The following is a 17684-nucleotide window of genomic DNA, read 5'->3' on the forward strand; positions in this document are numbered from 1 at the left end:
GGCAACAGGCAGCTAACGAGGGCTGGGTGCCATGGCTGGGGCCAGGCTAGGAAGGATTTTACGTTGCTAATTTTTCACATTGCCCTGAATGGATCATCTTGCCCCATGTCACCATTTCTGGCTAAAAACAGCAGTATCAAGCAACAGCCATGGACAGCAAGTCCTTGATACTACACAGCATGCAATCCAGCTGGTGTGGGAAACAGGGCTAAACTGGTCTTAGTAGAAAGGCTGGCATTTGGAATTATAAGCTCTCAGATTAACAAGCAGAATAAATACAAAAAGAAATTCACACCTAAATACATTATGGTAAAATTTAAGTGATCAGAGACAGAATATTCTTAGAGGAATAACACAAATCAGTTACAAAGAAATAAGAATAGGAATAACAGTGAACTTCTTCAATACAAAGACGAAGAAATAATCTTACACCTAAAGGAGCTAGTAAAAGAAGAACAAACAATCCCAAAACCAATAGAAGGAAGAAAATATAAAGATTAGAGAAGAAATAAATAATATAGAAACTAAAAAAACAATAGATCAATGAAACCCGTGGAGCTGGTTCTTTGAAAAGTTCAAAAAAACTGATGAACCATTAGCCAGACCTATAAAAAGAAGAAGAAGAACAAGAACAAGAAGAAGAAAAAAGAGAGAGAGAGAGAAAGAAAGAAAGAAAGAAAGAAAAAGAAAGAGAAAATTTTTAAATAAAGGACTCAACTTCAGAAATGAAAAAGGAGAAATAATAACTGACACCACAGAAATACAAAAGATAATAAAAGAATCTTATAAAAAATCATATGCCAACAAATTGAACAGCCTACAAGAAATGGATAAAGTTCTAGAAACATATCACCTACCAAAAGTGAAACAGGAAGAAACAGAAAATTTGAACAGACTGATAATCAGCAAAGAAAACGAATCAGGAATCAAACAACCCCTAGAAAACAGAAGTCTAGGACAAAACGGCTTCACATGTGAATTGTACCATACTCTTCTCAACTAGTCTAAAAAACAGAAGAGGAAGGAAAACTTTCACATTCGTTCTATGAGGCCAGCATTACCCTGATACCAAAACCAGCTAAAGACACTACAAAAAAAGAGAACTGGCCAATATCCCTGATGAACATAGATGCAAAAATACTTCACAAAATATTAGCAAACTGAATCCAACTCGACAGTAAAAGATCATTCACCACAGTGAAGTGGGATTTATTACTGGGATACAAGACCGGTTCAATTTTGTAAATCAATCAATGATACATCAGAGCAAGAAGACAAAGGATAAAAGCCATATGATTATTTCAATAGATGCAGAAAAAGTACAAAGTACAACATCCACTCACGATAAAAACCCTCAAGGAAGCAGGTTTAGAGGGGAAACACCTCAACATAATGAAGGCCTTACATTTAAAAAAAAAAAAATGCACAGCTGGGGCAGTGCATGGCTCAGTCAGTTAAGTGTCCAACTCCTGATTTCGGCTCAGACCATGGTCTCAGGGTCCTGGGACTGAGCCCTGTGCCGGGCTCCAGGCTCAGCGGGGAGTCTGCTTGAGGTTCTCTCTCCCCCTTTCCCTCAGGCCCTCCTTCCCCCACCCCCCCACCCCGCTCATGCGCTAACAAAAGTAGATACTTTTAAAAAATGCACAGCTAACATCATACTCAATGGTGAAAAACTCAGAGCTTTTCTGCTAAGTTCAAGGATAAGACAAGCTGTCCATTCTCACCTCTTTTATTCAACCTAGTACTGGAAGTTAATAATAAAGTATCAAGGCACAAACTTAGCCCAGGGGGTGAAGGATCTGTACTCTGAAAACTTTATAGAACACTGATGAAAGAAACTGAAGGCGACACAGACAAACGGAAATACATTCTGTGCTCCTGGACTGGGAGAACAAATACTGTTAAAATGTCCACACTACCCAAAGCAACAGACTACGGGGTCCGTTGTTATCTTGCAGCTCGCTCTCTCTCTCTCTCTCTCTGTCTCACATGCATCCCTAAGAACTTGAAATTACCATTCCAAATGCCCGGGATAGTGCATTGATCCTGTCTTTGTAACGGAAAGTGACCTTTATATTCAATCCAAAAGACACGGAGGAGTGTTTCACTTGCATCATTTCTTTCAAGCTCATCCACCTGGTACCATGTCAGACGACTCTGACTGTCCAGTTGTCCCCACTGCCATGACTACATTTTACACAAACGGAAGTTCAAACATGCTTCATGCCTACAAAATTGTAAATACGCATCTCTCCTAAGATGTGAGTTCCGGCCAACGATTCTCACTTACATTGTCCTGCATTCATGTTCACTTTACAAAGCTGAAGAGTTTGTCTTAATGGTTTCTTTTAAAGGTTATGATTAAGGCCGGTGATGGGTAGTAAGGAGGGCACGTATTGCATGGAGCACTGGGTGTTATACACAAACAATGAATCATCGAACTTTACATCAAAAACTAAGGATGTACTGTATGGTGACTAACATAACATAATAAAATTTTTTTTTAAAAAAGGTTATGATAAAATCAGTTTATGATTCATAAAAGCTGCAAATTAACCCAAAGTGCAGGAGCACTACCTCCTTGTTTAGTTTCAACCAATGTGAACATAGCTCAAAAGTCTAAATCCAAATACAATATAGGTTTTAAAACTTATAGAATACAATTTCTTTGTAAAATCAAATCTCCTGAATGAGAGTGAGGGTAAAATTTCCCTGTACAATAGAGGACTGCAGCACTAAATCCATTTAGCTTACCACAAACCCCCTCCTTCAGCTATATTAAAAGTGAGGACTGGAAACCAAGAGCCCAGATCTCAACAATGAGCTAAAGTCACACCATTCTGTATATTCAATTTGATCAACAAATGTACTTTGAGCTCTATCTGAATATAACACTTACTGTGCTCTCGTGAGTTCCTAACTTGTTAAGCTTCACGTGAATAAAACATTAAGATTTCTGGGTTTTACATAAGCTATTTTGGAATGTCCAGTAATCTCCTATTACTAATCTAACTAAGCGAACGTACTAATTTAACTACATTAACTAATTTAATTAAGCGAAAGATCCATACGTATCTTCAGCTTATCAATCTAAAAGATTCTAGAGATAATTGTTAGAAAGAGAGAGGGACATCAATGGTTCCCCTGTTAGAAGTCATCAGTCATCCCTGCCCTGGGCAGCAGGAGGGATCCCAGCGGGAGGCTCTGGGCAGGAGTCTGACTCCTACACTGTCCACACCCACAGCGCCTGCGGATGGCATGCTGACCTCCACCCCACTACCGCGGCAACGAGCGGTGTCCCCAGTCTCCCCGTCAGGCTCCGTCCACTGTGGGGGGACAGTCCTGTCGGGGAAGACGCAGTGAGGCAGCCCAGAACAGCAGAGGCTCTGTGCACTAAACTGACGATGGAACACAGCCCGAAGAGAAACAGAACACGTGCTCAGAGCCTGAACAGGCTGACTACCTGCTGAAAAAGACAATTTCAACAGGCACTGGAATCCTGGAATACTCAAAATACTCAGAGTACAGCCCAAAGTTACTCCTTATGTCAAGAACCAGTAAAATTTCTACGTGAATAAGAACTCATAACAGATCAAGACCCCGCGTGGCAGTGGGAGGTGGGGTTGCAGCAGTCGGGACCACATGCCAGCAAGCTGCGAGGAGACCGCTGTAACAAACACGAGCCGTGAATTAAATATCTCCCTTGGACTGTTACGGAAATCATCCAAATGCAACTGCTTTCCCCTCTGCCTCCTGGATCCTCTGTTTGTCCGTGAGTCCCTTCTGTGTATTTAGTCCTTTTGCTCAGAACAGAAGACCCGAATTCTCAGAATCCACTCAAGCTTTGCAATCCTGACTGAGATTCTTTGCAGGCGTTGTTCGTAAGTGTTAACGCCACAGAAGGAAAAGAAGTAACACTGAACCCATGCCCGACTTCCGTTAGCCACGTCCTTTGCTTCACTCCCTGCCAAGTTCTCTGGAGCGGTCGGCTATTTTTATTCTTCTACTAAGAAGACTTCCCGGCTCGCCTTCCAGGCTGCGCAGGTCCTCTCCTGCTTTCTCTCAGGAGCGTCACGCAGTCTCTGGCTTCATGACAATAAAACAATGTCCACTGTCACAATAAGCTTAACTGGCCTTCACCTTTTTTTTTTTTTTTTTAATAAGTCTCCCTCCCCCTCCCCGCTCCCCAAACACAAAACAACAGAGAATTCATACTAAACCAGCCACACTAACATGTTTGGGTGCCTTACTTATTAGTAAGAGCTGGTAATATAGACAATTTCTATTTTCCAGTCCCTTTATTTGCTAAAAGTATTTCAGGATCTCCATTCCGCAGTCTAACACCAGGCTAGACTAGCATGGCTTAGAAGCAGAGCTCACGAACACCAAGACACGACGCACTCCGTGTCCACCGCTCACTCACTCTCTGCTGACCCCACAGCTTCTGAGAACCACAGATGCCTTACTGACATTAATTTGATGCTGGAAGTTGCACATGCTTTGGGTAAATTTTCAAAACTACTTGAAACAGGGGCGCCTGGGTGGCTCATTCGTTAAGTGTCTGCCTTCCACTCAGGGCGTGACCCCAGAGTCCTGGGATCGAGTCCCACATCGGGCTCCTCCGCTGGGAGCCTGCTTCTTCCTCTCCCACTCCCCCTGCTTGTGTTCCCTCTCTCGCTGGCTGTCTCTCTCTGTCAAATAAATAAATAAAATCTTTAAAAAAGAAAAAAAAACTACTTGAAACAAACGGTTATTTTTGACTCACAACTTCTCTCCTCCAGTTTTTCTTTTTTTAATTATGTCTAACAGGAAAATTCTAAAATGCTAGCTCTTGTTAAAGGTACACAGATTAAGTCCGTATCTATGACTACTTCCCTTAAAGGAAGTCAAGTTTTAGAAAGAACAGACACATCATACGTTTTAGGTCAGGGTGAGATATCTACAGGGTAAGCTTTGAAGTTAAATCTTCAGCTAAACTCATTGTAATTTTGGAATTGCTAGATTCTGGAGTTTTTAAAACTTCCTGATAAATGTTCTTTCACAGCTAGAATAACACTGGTAGACTCCCTCTCTCCAGGTCACTCAAAAACCCACTAAATAAACAGATTTTGTCTTAAACTAGTAGTTCTAACTTAAAAAAAGAAGAGAAACTGAATGTGAAAAAAATCTACCTGAAACCATTTAAAATATACTTACACATTTACTTATATTTTGTCACAAAAAACATGTTTGTGAAGACACATCTAAGAACCGCAGTAATACTAAGGCAACAGGGCAAGAGAACTCGATAGAAATCCAGCTAACACCAGGCCAAGTGCCAGTGCACTTACATGACATGACATATGTATTGCACCATGTGAAGAGGAGATTGAATAATCCTGTAACTACTGAAACAACGGCGTTCCACGTAGCCAGCAGCAAGAACAGAAAAGCCAGAGCGAAGCCTCGGGATGGCTTCACACTCAGAGAAGGAGAAATACAAAGCTATCCTAAACCCCTGGACTTCTAGGTAGAAAAAGTATGCACCAAGATCCTGGGACAGGAAAAGATGCATATTTTTTAAAGATTTTATTTACTTGAGAGAGAGAGAGAAAGAGACAGTGAGCATGAGCAGGGGGAGGGGAAGACAGAGAGGGAGAAGCAGACTTCCCGCTGAGCAGGGAGCCTGACATGGGACTTGACCCTGAGATCATGACCTGAGCCAAGGGCAGACGCTTCAACAACTGAGCCACTCAGGCGTCCCTCTGAAAATTTTTTTAAAAATATACTTAAGGGAAAGGAAATTTCTGTATTCATCACTGACCCCTTGTTTAGCAAAAACTCATCGTTTCTGTTTTCAGAACTTCGCCAAATTAATGCTTCGGCATCTTCAACTGCTTCCTCCAGCAGATCATTCCTTCCAGCCTACAGACACTGCGGTACTTCCCAGCCTGAAGAAAAACCATGCTGGGACCCTTACTTACCGAACCGCCTTATTCCTTCACTCTCCCGGGTAGCACATTCTGGAAGGAGCTGCCTCTCCATACAGTCTCCCCTCCTTGTCCCACAGGCCAAGGCAGTTAGCCTTCAAACACAACCTCCGGTCTCCTGGCTCCACCTCAACTCTTCCTGTCCAGGTCAAGGTCACCAGGGACTTGTATTCTGAAAATCCAGTGGCCAAGTCTGTACCCAGTTTCCTCACCTCACACCAGCAACTCGGCACAGTCAGCAATCCTGTTCCTAATGAAAGACGCTCTCCTCAAGGCTTCTGGGATGCTTCCATCTGCTTTGGGTTTTTGCTGTTTCCTCAAGGAAAGCTTGGTCATGCCTGTCCTGCCTCTAACTCTGTGTTGGACTCCTCAGGGCCGGTTTCTGAGTCCTCTTCCTTCTCTCTCTGGATGACGTAATGCATGTAATGCTTCGTAATCACTTAAGCGTTCCCTAGACGCTAGTAAGTCCCGAGTCCTAGCAACCTTTTTGAGGTCCCCACCACGCAGCCAACATTCTCCTTGACATCCACATGTAAGCTCTCCACCAACCCTGCAGCAGCCTGGCCACTGCACCCCTACCCCCGCAGCGCCTGCAGCTCTCCCTGATCCCGGGCTCGGTAAGTGGCGCCACCGCCGCCCAGTCACTCGTCCAGAAAACCCACGTGGGAATCCACGATGCGTCTCTCCCTGCAGTACTTCCAGGATCCAACCTGACGGCACCACCACAACCCAAGCCATCATCACCTCCTACTCCGACAACAGCCCCTGGTTGTTCTTCCTCTTTCCTCCCGAACCTCACTCCAAACTCACTTCTACACAACAGCCGGGGAGCGCTGTTAAAATGGTCAACAGGATCATAGCTACCCCCCTGCTCCATACTCTCTCCACGGGCCTCACTGCACTTGGAGTAAGACACAAGCTCCTCCTGCATCTTGGGCACCATCCCTCTTCGTCGTCTCCCTCCACACAACCCTCTAGTCTCTGTGCCCCAATCACACGGGCTTCCTGGCTTCCTTTCAGGCTCACGGAGTGTGCTGAACTTGTCCTCCACTTGGGGAATGTGTTCACGCCGTCCCAGCCGCTTAGAAAGGTCTGTGTCCCCTGCAACTCAGTGTGGCTCCAGTCTTCTCGTGGCTCACTTCTCAGATTCACTTTCACTCCTGGAGCAAGATACTCCCTCACTCTCCGGTCCAAAATAGGACTTCGTTCATCTTCTCTATAACAGCACCTGTGTTTCCCTCCACAGCATTTGCAATAATTTGTAATGATTTTTTTGCTTATGTACTTTATTTACTCATTTAATTTTTTAAAGCTCTCTCTTGTAACCCAACTGTAACTCTACAGGTTCTGCCTTCCACACAGTTCCAAGCACAAAAGCACTGAAGTTCTCCATGAAAATATTCTGAACGAATGACTGAATACATAGTTATAGAAATAATAAAATTATCTTGCTCTGGAAAGAGACACACATCATATTTACGCCTCTCTGGAAAGAGACCATACGTTACAAATCTTTATGCCTTCAGTAACAGTGAAACACTACTCAGCCAAGAATGCTCACACACCAGGCATTGCTATAAAAGCCTTACATAGATTAACTCATTTAATCCTGATGAGACACCTATGAGGCAAATACTATCATTAGCCCCATTTTATAGGTAAGAGAATGAAGACAGAGAAGGTGAGTAATTTTCCTGGGCTACACAGCTACACAGCTAGTAGGTACAAACGCTCAGATCCGAGCCCAGAAGTCTGGCCCCAGAAGTTACCCTCTCATCCTATGTTACATGAGTGACGAGCCAGGCCGTGCTGGCGGACAGCAGGGCCCTCTGCCCAGTGAAATGGCTGGGGCGGGGAGACGGGGGCGTGACAAAGAGCCTTGCAGTCCCCCCGGCTGAGTACCTTTCCTGGGAGTCTCTGCACAAAGTCTCTTCCCCGTCCTCCCCAGAGGAGAAAGAGTCAGTGCCAACAGGACATAAAGATCCCGTCCAGTGGGGGACCTATAACAAACTGCGTTTACCGATTTTTTTTATAATAATTTTTTATTATGTTATGTTAGTCACCATACAGTACATCCCTAGATTTTGATGTAAAATTCCATGATTCATTATTTACGTGTAACACCCAGTGCTCCATGCAATATGCGCCCTCCTTAATACCCATCACCGGCCTCTCCCCGTCCCCCATGCCCCTCCCCTCTGAAGCCCTCAGTTTGTTTCCCCGATTCTTGAACAGGAAGGAAAAACAGTTATGTCCCAATAATGACATTATATACCATGACAAACCTTCTCATACTTAAAATGTTTATATTGAAAATACAACATAATAGTAACTGAGAGTTTCATCTTGGGAAAGAAAATTACAATCTTTTTCAGTTAGAAAATTCTTTCATTCCTGTGATGCTCTGTGTAAAGAAATAACTATGAAACTGCAAAGCGAGGAACACTGTCACGAGATGACTAAAAGGGGCTCATGTAATAAACAAACGAGGAAAACAGAGCTGGAGCGACCCTTCCTTACGTGCATCATTTCTGTGAATTCACCTGTTAAGTATTTTTTTGAGTTTAAGGACAGGATGACAGTTTACTCATCTCTATTACCACAGTGTTTGCAATGCATAGCTCTGGAAAGCTAGAGAGAGCAGGGGTATTTGTGTTAGTTAGGTTTCTAAAAAAAAAAAAAGTTATCCAACTGAACAGAAAGGAAGGTGCATCTATGCAAAGGGAACCACAAGAGCAGATACAAAAGTTCCAAGGTGCTTGGCATGTTATTCACCAACCAACAACCCACCAACCAACAGAAAGACCCAGCAAGTACTCTGGCGACAGAAACAGGACATGCGGTACAAAGAAGTCAGTATGGGGAGCGCCAGGCAGCCCGAGAAGAGACCACATGTGCCCACGCTTAGAAGGTGGCACTTTATTTTACTCACAAAGGTAAATATGTGAGGCAGAAGGCAATTCAGAAGAGTGTGCAGGGGAACTGCAACCTGAGCACGACCCCCAACTGTCTGCGGCTGGAACAGTGACAGCCAAGGCGGCCAATGCCAGTGGGTCTGAAGACGTGGCTCAGGACCGACATCTCAGCCTTACTGGGATCCACCCCTGCACCGGGCCGCATTCCAGGATAGCGCCTCACTGGAAGAGCCTACTGAGCTGAACAGCTGACTTCTCCCCGAGGTGCTTGGCCTAAAAGAACTGACTTTGGCGTCATCTACTTTAGTCTGTGCTGCTGTCCCCACACTGAGCGCCACAAGCAGGACGGGGGCGTGAGGGAGAGCTGTGACATGAATCCAACAGCAGAGGGCTAGGAACAGACTATGCCTACAGCCCAAAAGAAAAAAATCAGTGTTTGGGAAAGAGAGAATTAATTTGAATTTCTAATGCTGGGTTGGGTCTTAAAAGGTAAATAATTAATACAGACCTTTGAAGTCACTTCTGTGGTCCTCTTTAAGCAGTAACTGTAGAGACTTCTCCAGAGTTACAGAGAAGGTCTGAGCACATGCCAGTGGATGGTGGGTGGGGAAGCAGGTTGGGAGGGAAGACCGAACAGCATATTCCAGAAAATGCCGCACAGTGTCAAGAGCCAACATCAGGAACTTAAAGAATGACCCAAAGCTGTCGTATCTATTTATACAGGCTTGTGAAGTTTTCCACAGTTTACTATCTGTGGCTTGAACCCCTTTTGTCCTGTCCTTTGGTCACAACTCTGCGCTCTTCATCAAACCCAGCAGAAAAGTGCTCAGGTTTAACCACTTCCTGGGGTCTCGCTTTCCTCAGGAAAGCTCCTGTGTCACACAAGTCTTGTACTGAATACATTTGTACGCTTTAGTCTTGCTAATCTGCCTTCTGTAGCAGACCCAGCTGAGAATCTCATACGGTAAGAGAGAAAAGATACCTTTCCTCTCCCGCACTACAAGATCAGAGGCTGGATTTCTTGTGCAACACACGCAGAAGTGGCAGCTTACGGCCAGATCGAAGGTCAGATAGAAACGTGACCAGCGCAAACTCAGAGACCAAGAAAACTGTAAGAAAGTAAGGTGACAGAACCATGGAGTAGGCCTCAGTCTTACTCACTTGAAAAATGGGTCCAACAAGTTCACTTATACTCCAGAGAAAAGCAAGTAAGTCTCCAGGAGATATGTGGATTATGTCTCTAAAATGTAAGATGAGATCTCTGCAATAGTTAGGATTACTTTTACCATACTTTCACAATTTTGTAAGGGATAAATGTAGTAATTTCAATTGTTTTTAGTCTCTAAGTGAACCCTTTGAGAATAATGTTACATTATTAATCTCAGAATAAATAGCTATATCACAATATGATATAATATGCATATATTTGAATACACATGTGTTTGTATATGTGTACAGATTTTAAGGATTGCATGGCTCCAAAAATCAACATAAAATTCAAAGTAGCCAATGACATATTAAGAAGCAAACCAAGTAGGAAACTGACAAGAAGCTGGATGCTGACAAGGAGAGTACTGCCATACATCGAGATAAAAACTTAACTGCTAACAGAGAGAATTAAAATGTGCATAAATTTGGTTATTAAGTTAAAAAGAAACAAAGGCTGGTTTAAGCACGGAAGAGGGAAGAAGAGACACCTCCCTCTGAATTGGTACGAAGACGGGATCGCAGTCAGGACACGTACAGAGTGCTTACTTGTGGGCAGAGTGCGGAGTGTGGCTTAGGGTGCCAGCCGGTGTGAGGTTTCTCCTCCAGCTGCCTACATCAAGCTTTCTCAGTGCGATGATCTGAGTAGAAGCAGTGACTGCAGTTAGCAGGGGTCAGTGCTTACTGAGACTGCTGACCAATTGTTGAGACTGTCCTAATAACCCAAAATTACAATTCTGTAAGGTGTGAGGACTTTGAATTTGTTGAAGGTTTTAAACGTTTTCCTAGGTTCTGAAATTAGCTTTATTTGACTTCCCTTATTTTAGGAGGTTAGATCCGATACACAGGCATTTTTACAGTATTACTAAACGGATGAACTGCATAAGTAAATTTGTCAAATCCAGAAACTAAAGCCCTGTTCTCCAAGACCAGGACTCACGGTACTCTGTCGGCTTTGCCTGGTGAGTGAGCACCTACTCCACGGTCAACAACATAACTATTCTACAGTACAAAACCACACCAACTTCCAGCCGACCAACGGTGCTCCCTCAGCACCCTGAGTCCTGTGAAAAATGCCACTTTGACGAGCAGTCGTTGACTTCACAGAACGAGCAGAGACGGCAAGCAGTGATCACAGGAACACACAGCAGGTGCAGACGAGCTGGTACAACAGCGGGCATGACAGTGACGCCAGCCACCCTGCCTCTCAGGCTTGTCTGTCCTCCTCCTTCCCGGACACCAGTACATAGGAAGGGGAAGTGCAAAGTTTGACCAAGAGACAATCTGGGGGTAAAACTGGGGAAAAAAAAAAAAAAAAAAAAAGGATAGGGAGGAAAACGGGGCAACAACTGGAGTACTACTCCAGCACTAACCTGGTTTAGTTTCTTCCAGAGGTTGAGGACCGGGGACAGCTCGTTAGACCAGATTTCTCTATCGAATTTGCAGCCAGCTGCTGCGGATCTGCCCAAGACCTTCAACTGTGAAATCACCTGGATGAAAATAAGTAGTAGCCAAAAATGAACAGACAGAAACAGTCAGGACACAAAAATAGCTACACTGATGTTATAAAACTAAAGACCAAATATAAATAAGTTTTAATCCCATTCTCTCTTCAATTGGCTTAACATTTAACCAATTTCCTTAAGCAGTTTTTAAAAAGAGAACTTAAAAGTGAGAGAAACGATCATAAAAATTACACGTTATACTGCCTCTTATGTGAGAAGTGGCTTCGTTAGTCAGAAAGCTCCAATTATCTATCGTCAATGATCTTAGTGTCTCTGTTTGCTCATGTCTGAAACCTAAAATATTTTTCAGTTTGACTCGCTTAAACTTTGTAATTTCCAAATGCTAATTAAAGATAGCATTTCTGAAAAGAGGAAATGGTAGGAAAGATAGTACATAGCATACCAAACTACATAAAACAGTAAGACAATTCTAAGTAATTATTTGTTGTCACAAATGATCATAAATCCAAGTCTTAAGGCTCTGTATTAATTTTTTGTTGTCACGTAAATGTTCCCTCTCACTTTGACTCCAACGAACGACGTGCGGACGGACCAGTTAGAACGAGGTAAGGTGCGCACTGACCCCTCTGTGCCCTCCTCGTGACCAGCTTCGCCATCACCCTGCTCACCAAACCCGCTCCCTCACTTCTGTCTGCTCAGGTGGTCCTTGCAGACTTCCGCGTCAGGAGCTCACCTGTTAATCACCTGCCACGAGGGAGGAGCTAGAACGGAGGACGCTCAGCACTGGACTGCAGAGAGTGGGGTGTACCCAACAGTGAGAGACCACGGACTCACCTCCACTAGTGTTTCAACGAAATGGTAAATCTCCTCGCTTACCTGGCCTAAAATAAACCCACAGCCACAGGCGTGCGTTTTCCTAAGCTAGTATTTTAAACTTCAACCTTTGCAGCATGTTGACTCAATTTGTTTTATTTTTTGAAAGACATAAATTGTTTTTCCTTTTTTAACAGATTGGGCTATATTTCATATTTCGTTGGATCCTCATATTAGTCAAGTTCGTAACAAAATAAGAGCCATCAATCTTCCGAAATGAACGCACTGCTCGGTTGTTAAACACCCAAAATCACGCTGTAAAACTCAACTTACTTCTAGAGCTTTTGATTGATTCTCCAATCTTGAAAAACTCATGGTGATTCAGTGTTTCATTTTCTTTGTTTTTCTGATAAATTATTTTCATTTGCTCTAGCTGAACCTTACAGCAGCAGCTAATTCATCAGCTTTGCTACACCACAAAACATCACTAGTTGGTAGTCAGAAGAAGTGCTATTTTAACTCTGGTAACATCTCCTATCACTTATTTGTGTTTTAAATTTATCAAACATGACAGGAAACAAATAAGAATGCAAAGGGATGTCTAAAGGAAAAAAGATTCAAAATTTTTTTACATGAGGCAAAAAACTATTTTAAGTATTTACCAGCCCCAAAAGGTCATGTTTTCTGTCCTGCAAAAATAATATGTGAGGTTTGTTTTTCTTAATAACACTATCATAATTTTTAAATAAACAAAGATTAATAAAAAGGGAGTTCAGGGGCGCCTGGGTGGCACAGCGGTTAGGCGTCTGCCTTCGGCTCAGGGCGTGATCCCGGAGTTCTGGGATCGAGACCCACATCAGGCTCCTCCGCTGGGAGCCTGCTTCTTCCTCTCCCACTCCCCCTGCTTGTGTTCCCTCTCTCGCTGGCTGTCTCTCTGCCAAATAAATAAATAAAATCTTTAAAATAAATAAATAAATAAATAAATAAATAAATAAAAAGGGAGTTCAAATATCTAATAAATTTATTTTTACAATGAGGATAGAGCTATAACTTGAAATGATAAACCATCTTTTGTTCTTATAAAGTCTTACATATATATCTTTTTACAAAGTGCAGGTAATAAAATATCTTTCCAGTATCCGTATTTTAAACCGATTAAAAACTACTTTACTCAATAGTACTCCCTTAAAATGGGATCAAAAGGGATGAGATTTTCCATGAACAGCACACTTGTGCCTCTTCTTCCCGGCTCTGTCCACACGGAGCAGCGCGCGCGATGCCGCTCGCACACTCTGGGGTGCCCGCGCAGCTGCAGGAAAGCTAAGAAGATGCTGGTAGCCCGCTCCACTTGTCCTCCTTCCAAGAACAATGAGAGGCACCCGAGGAATACCTATGCTTCTCCTGAGCAGTGAGTGTGTTTATTTTTAAGACTCTAAATCTTACAGTGAATTGCATTTTCCTCTGAATATTATGACACACGCAGAAGAATTTCTGATCTAACAATACTGACTTTTTAGAACATTTTACTTATTTATCTGACAGAGAGAGCACAAGCAGGTGTAGGGGCAGAGAGAGAAGCAGGCTCCCCACTGAGCAGGGAGCCCGATGCAGGACTCAATCCCAGGACCCTGAGATCATGACCTGAGCCGAAGGCAGATGCTTCACCGACTGAGCCACCCAGGTGCCCAGACTTTATAGAACTTTAGAGCATGAACTTCGTTGTCTGTTTTGTCTTCTTTTGGCATAAACGGTTTCCCTAGTTTTCTTTTCCTTTCCTCATTTTCTCTTTGGCCTATTTCCTCACCTGTTGATTTTATACCAAGAGATGACTTATATTTTTTAAGTCGCCTCTGGTGTAATCCTTCTTGGAATGAGAAGGAATATAGATTTTGAAAACAAACACTCCCAATTTACTAATGAGAAAATAGAGAAATTAAATAAGTTACATTCTAAGAGAATTAGCAGTTCCTGCTCTAGCCTTGGAACCCTGAATCAGCATGCGAGCTTCTGGAAGATGAAAGACAAGGTCGTTGAAAACCAAGTCACCCCAGCCAATAGCCAGGGTCACCTGCAAACATAAGCAAGGCTGTCCTGGCCCTCCAGGCCTGTCAACTCTCCTAATGAAGGCAGCCTCACATGTGAAACTGAAGAGGAAAACAAAGAGAAATAACCCAGCCAACCCTCAGAATCATTAAAAAAAAAAAAAATCATAAAATATTACTGTTTCAAGTCACAAAGTTTTGGGATGGCTTGCTGTGGAGCAAAGACTAATTAAATCATCAAGAATAACAGAAAACTTTTTCAATGTACGTTATGGATTGAACGTCTGCATCCCCCCAAAACCAACAGTTGAAGCTCCTTCCCCAGCTTGACCGTGTCTGGAGATGGGCCTCTGAGGAAGTAAGGAGACACACGCGGGAGTTCACACGCACTCTCGGTCTGTGTCTCTGCAAAAAGGCACAGAGGAAGAGCCATGTGAGTCCACGGTGAGGGGACAGCCATCTACAGGGCAGGAAGGAGAGTCCTCCCCAAACCTGAACATGCGGACTCCCAAGCTCCGCTGTTGGTTGTTTAAGCCCCCCACCCAGTCTGTGCTACAGATGGCGCCCCGCTTACGACGGTTCTGCCTAAAATGTTTCAACCTCACGATGTCGCGGAGGAGCTAAGCACTCAGGAGAAAGGGCGTATCAAGCTCTGATCATTCCCCGCTCCTACCTCACGGTGCTGAGGGGCGGCGCTGAGCTCCCTGTCAGCCCACCGTCCGCAGGGTAGACAACCAGCGCACTTACAACCCTGCTGTTTTCACCGTCAGTACAGTAGTCAGTAATTACGTGACCTATTCCACGTCTTATTATAAAACAGGCTGTGTCTTAGATGATTCTGCCCAACTGCAGGCTAGCATAAGTGTCCTGAGCATGTTGAAGGTCAGCGAGGTAAGCTATGATGTTTACTGGATTAGGTGTCTTCAATGCATTTCCCACTTACAATATTTTCAACTTACGATGGGTTGATTGAGCTAGAACCCCACTGTAAGTCAGGAAAGATCTGTGTTTTGTTACAATAACCCAGGCAGACTATTGCAACCTTATAAATGGTGTCTACAAAATGTGGCAAATATTAGAATCAAATGTTAGAAAGCCTTTAAAAATCCCTTTAAAATCAGAGCGAGAAAAGAATGTTGACTGTCATTTCTTTTATTCAACATTTCACCCAAATATCTAGTTATCCCAAGAAAACAAGAAAAGGCAGTTAAATGAATAAGGACTTGAAAGGAAAAAAAAAAAGCTAAATCATCACTTTCTCAGACAATATAACAATTTACCAAAACATGAAGTAACTTGTAATAGTTTCATAAAAATTATATTCATGCTATATATTTTTCTATTTGTCTATATTTGAAATAAAAAGAGCCTGGGTGGCTCAGTTAAGCATCCAACTCCTGATTTCAGCTCAGGTCATGATCTCCGGGTTGTGAGATTGAGCCCCACATTGGGCTCTGCACTGGGCATGAAACCTGCTTGGGATTCTCTCTGCCCCCCCCCCCACCTCTCCACCCCCGACTCTCTTTCTCAAATAAAATCTTAATAATAAAACATTTAAAAATTCATTAGATAATATTAATTTTTAACTTCAGCTCAAGTATTATGTCCTTTTTCAACAGTTACTTGGGAGCCCTTAAAATGTTACTTAGTCAATACTCTCATCCCCTACCCCAAACATCTCCATGCTCCCGCTGGGTGCTGGGCCAAGTACAGTGTGTTTAGCTGTGTCCACATATCAGGACGTAACAAATCACATTCATCTTCCCACAGACTGCAAAAAGGAAGCAATACACTAACTTGTTAGAGTAGGATATGGAAGAATGTCCAGAAGTTTATCCTTATGTTAACAAAGGGGGGGAACCCCTCTTCTACAGGTCTCATGTCTTTCGATAAAAATATTTATGCCACTCATACACAAGACCAAGCTGTGATCTGTGAGATGAGATTTCACTCAAGATCAAAAGTGAAATGCACAGTCCACTTCCCCATGTTAAACACTCACATCATTTTTCAAAGTGATATATTAAAAGGCTGAAATTAAAATCTCAGGAGATCTCCTAGCTTATACAATTTGATTAAGCAAATTAAGAATGAACTTCTCTCTCATCAAAGGATGTTTAAATTTTACTAGGGCTAGGAAATATACCAGTTTCAAATACTGAGGATGAACATTAAGTTATGAATAGTACATATTAACGTTTTATATGTAACTTTGGTTACATACATTATTATATATACACATCCATGCACATCTGTGTCTTCTAACACATCTATCTGCTTTTTTCAGTTTATTATATACCACATTTGAAAACAGTTTGGCAGTTAATTAAAAAATATGTACATGTCGTATCATCCACCCATCCTACTCTGAAGTATTTGACCAAGAGAAATAAAAGCATAGCTCATGCAAAGACAGAAAACGTGCAAATGGCCACAGCAGCTTAATTTTTGTAGAGCCTCAAGCGAGAAGCAATAAGGAGCGAGTGCGTGAGCACACTGCGGTACACGCACACCACGGCGACTACTCAGCAAGAAAATGGAACCAACTCCTGATACACACGACAACCCTGACAAGTACAGTAATCACGTCGACTGACGAGCCCGACAGAGGGGGTACTTAATTGTACAGTCCTTTCATACAAAACTCTGGAAAATGCACACTAATCAATGACAAAAAAGACATCGGCAGTTGCGTGGGGTAGGACACAGAGATTACAGTGTTACAGAAAACTTCTGGGGGTGATGGAAATGTTCACTATCTTAATGGTGTGAAATATTCCAAATGGTGTATACATATGTAAAGCCTTATCAAATCATACACTCTAAACATGGACAGCTCATTGAACATCAACTAACTTCTTAATAAGCTGTAAAAACTGAAAAAAGATAATTATTAAAGCAACATAACAATGTTAGACGCAGGTATTTCAAGATGACAGCGTTCAGAAAATTCTGAACGCACCTTTTCGCATGAACACAACAAATCTATGGCTACATATGGAATAATTTCCTTGGAAAAGGTCCTGAAAACTTGATGAACAGTGCCTCCTCAAAAAGGATAAAAGAGCTACATCAAGATAGGTAGGAGAGGTAGACATGCCCTAGCTAAAAATCCCACCCCAAGAATGATGACCCCCCAATCAGGAGGGATCTCAATAATGCAGAACTTTCCCCAGAGGAATGAGGGTTTTGTCCTCGCCAGCAAGCACGCCAACCCTTGGGTCCTGTACCAAAGACACAGCCCTGAAAATGCTGGGCTCTGAAAAGCAATTT

At 42.8% G+C, this 17684-nt stretch overlaps 1 protein-coding gene across 7 annotated transcripts in view; it reads right to left on the reverse strand.

The window, feature by feature from the left end:
* DYNC2H1 (dynein cytoplasmic 2 heavy chain 1) overlaps window positions 1-17684 on the reverse strand; it is a 288892-nt gene that overhangs the window by 67526 nt on the left and 203682 nt on the right. For 6 of the 7 annotated variants that reach the window (XM_045797656.2, XM_045797654.2, XM_087868490.1 and 3 more), the window contains one exon: window positions 11464-11580. In XM_045797656.2, coding sequence (XP_045653612.2) covers window positions 11464-11580 — 117 coding nt within the window. Of the gene's footprint in view, window positions 1-10639; window positions 10732-11463; window positions 11581-17684 lie in introns of all 7 variants that reach the window. The other variant, XM_045797658.2, reaches the window with a different exon arrangement.

Source organism: Ursus americanus, chromosome 16 (assembly GCF_024610735.1).
Source record: "Ursus americanus isolate L20-20 chromosome 16, mUrsAme1.1.p, whole genome shotgun sequence".
Classification (NCBI taxonomy): domain Eukaryota; kingdom Metazoa; phylum Chordata; class Mammalia; order Carnivora; family Ursidae; genus Ursus; species Ursus americanus.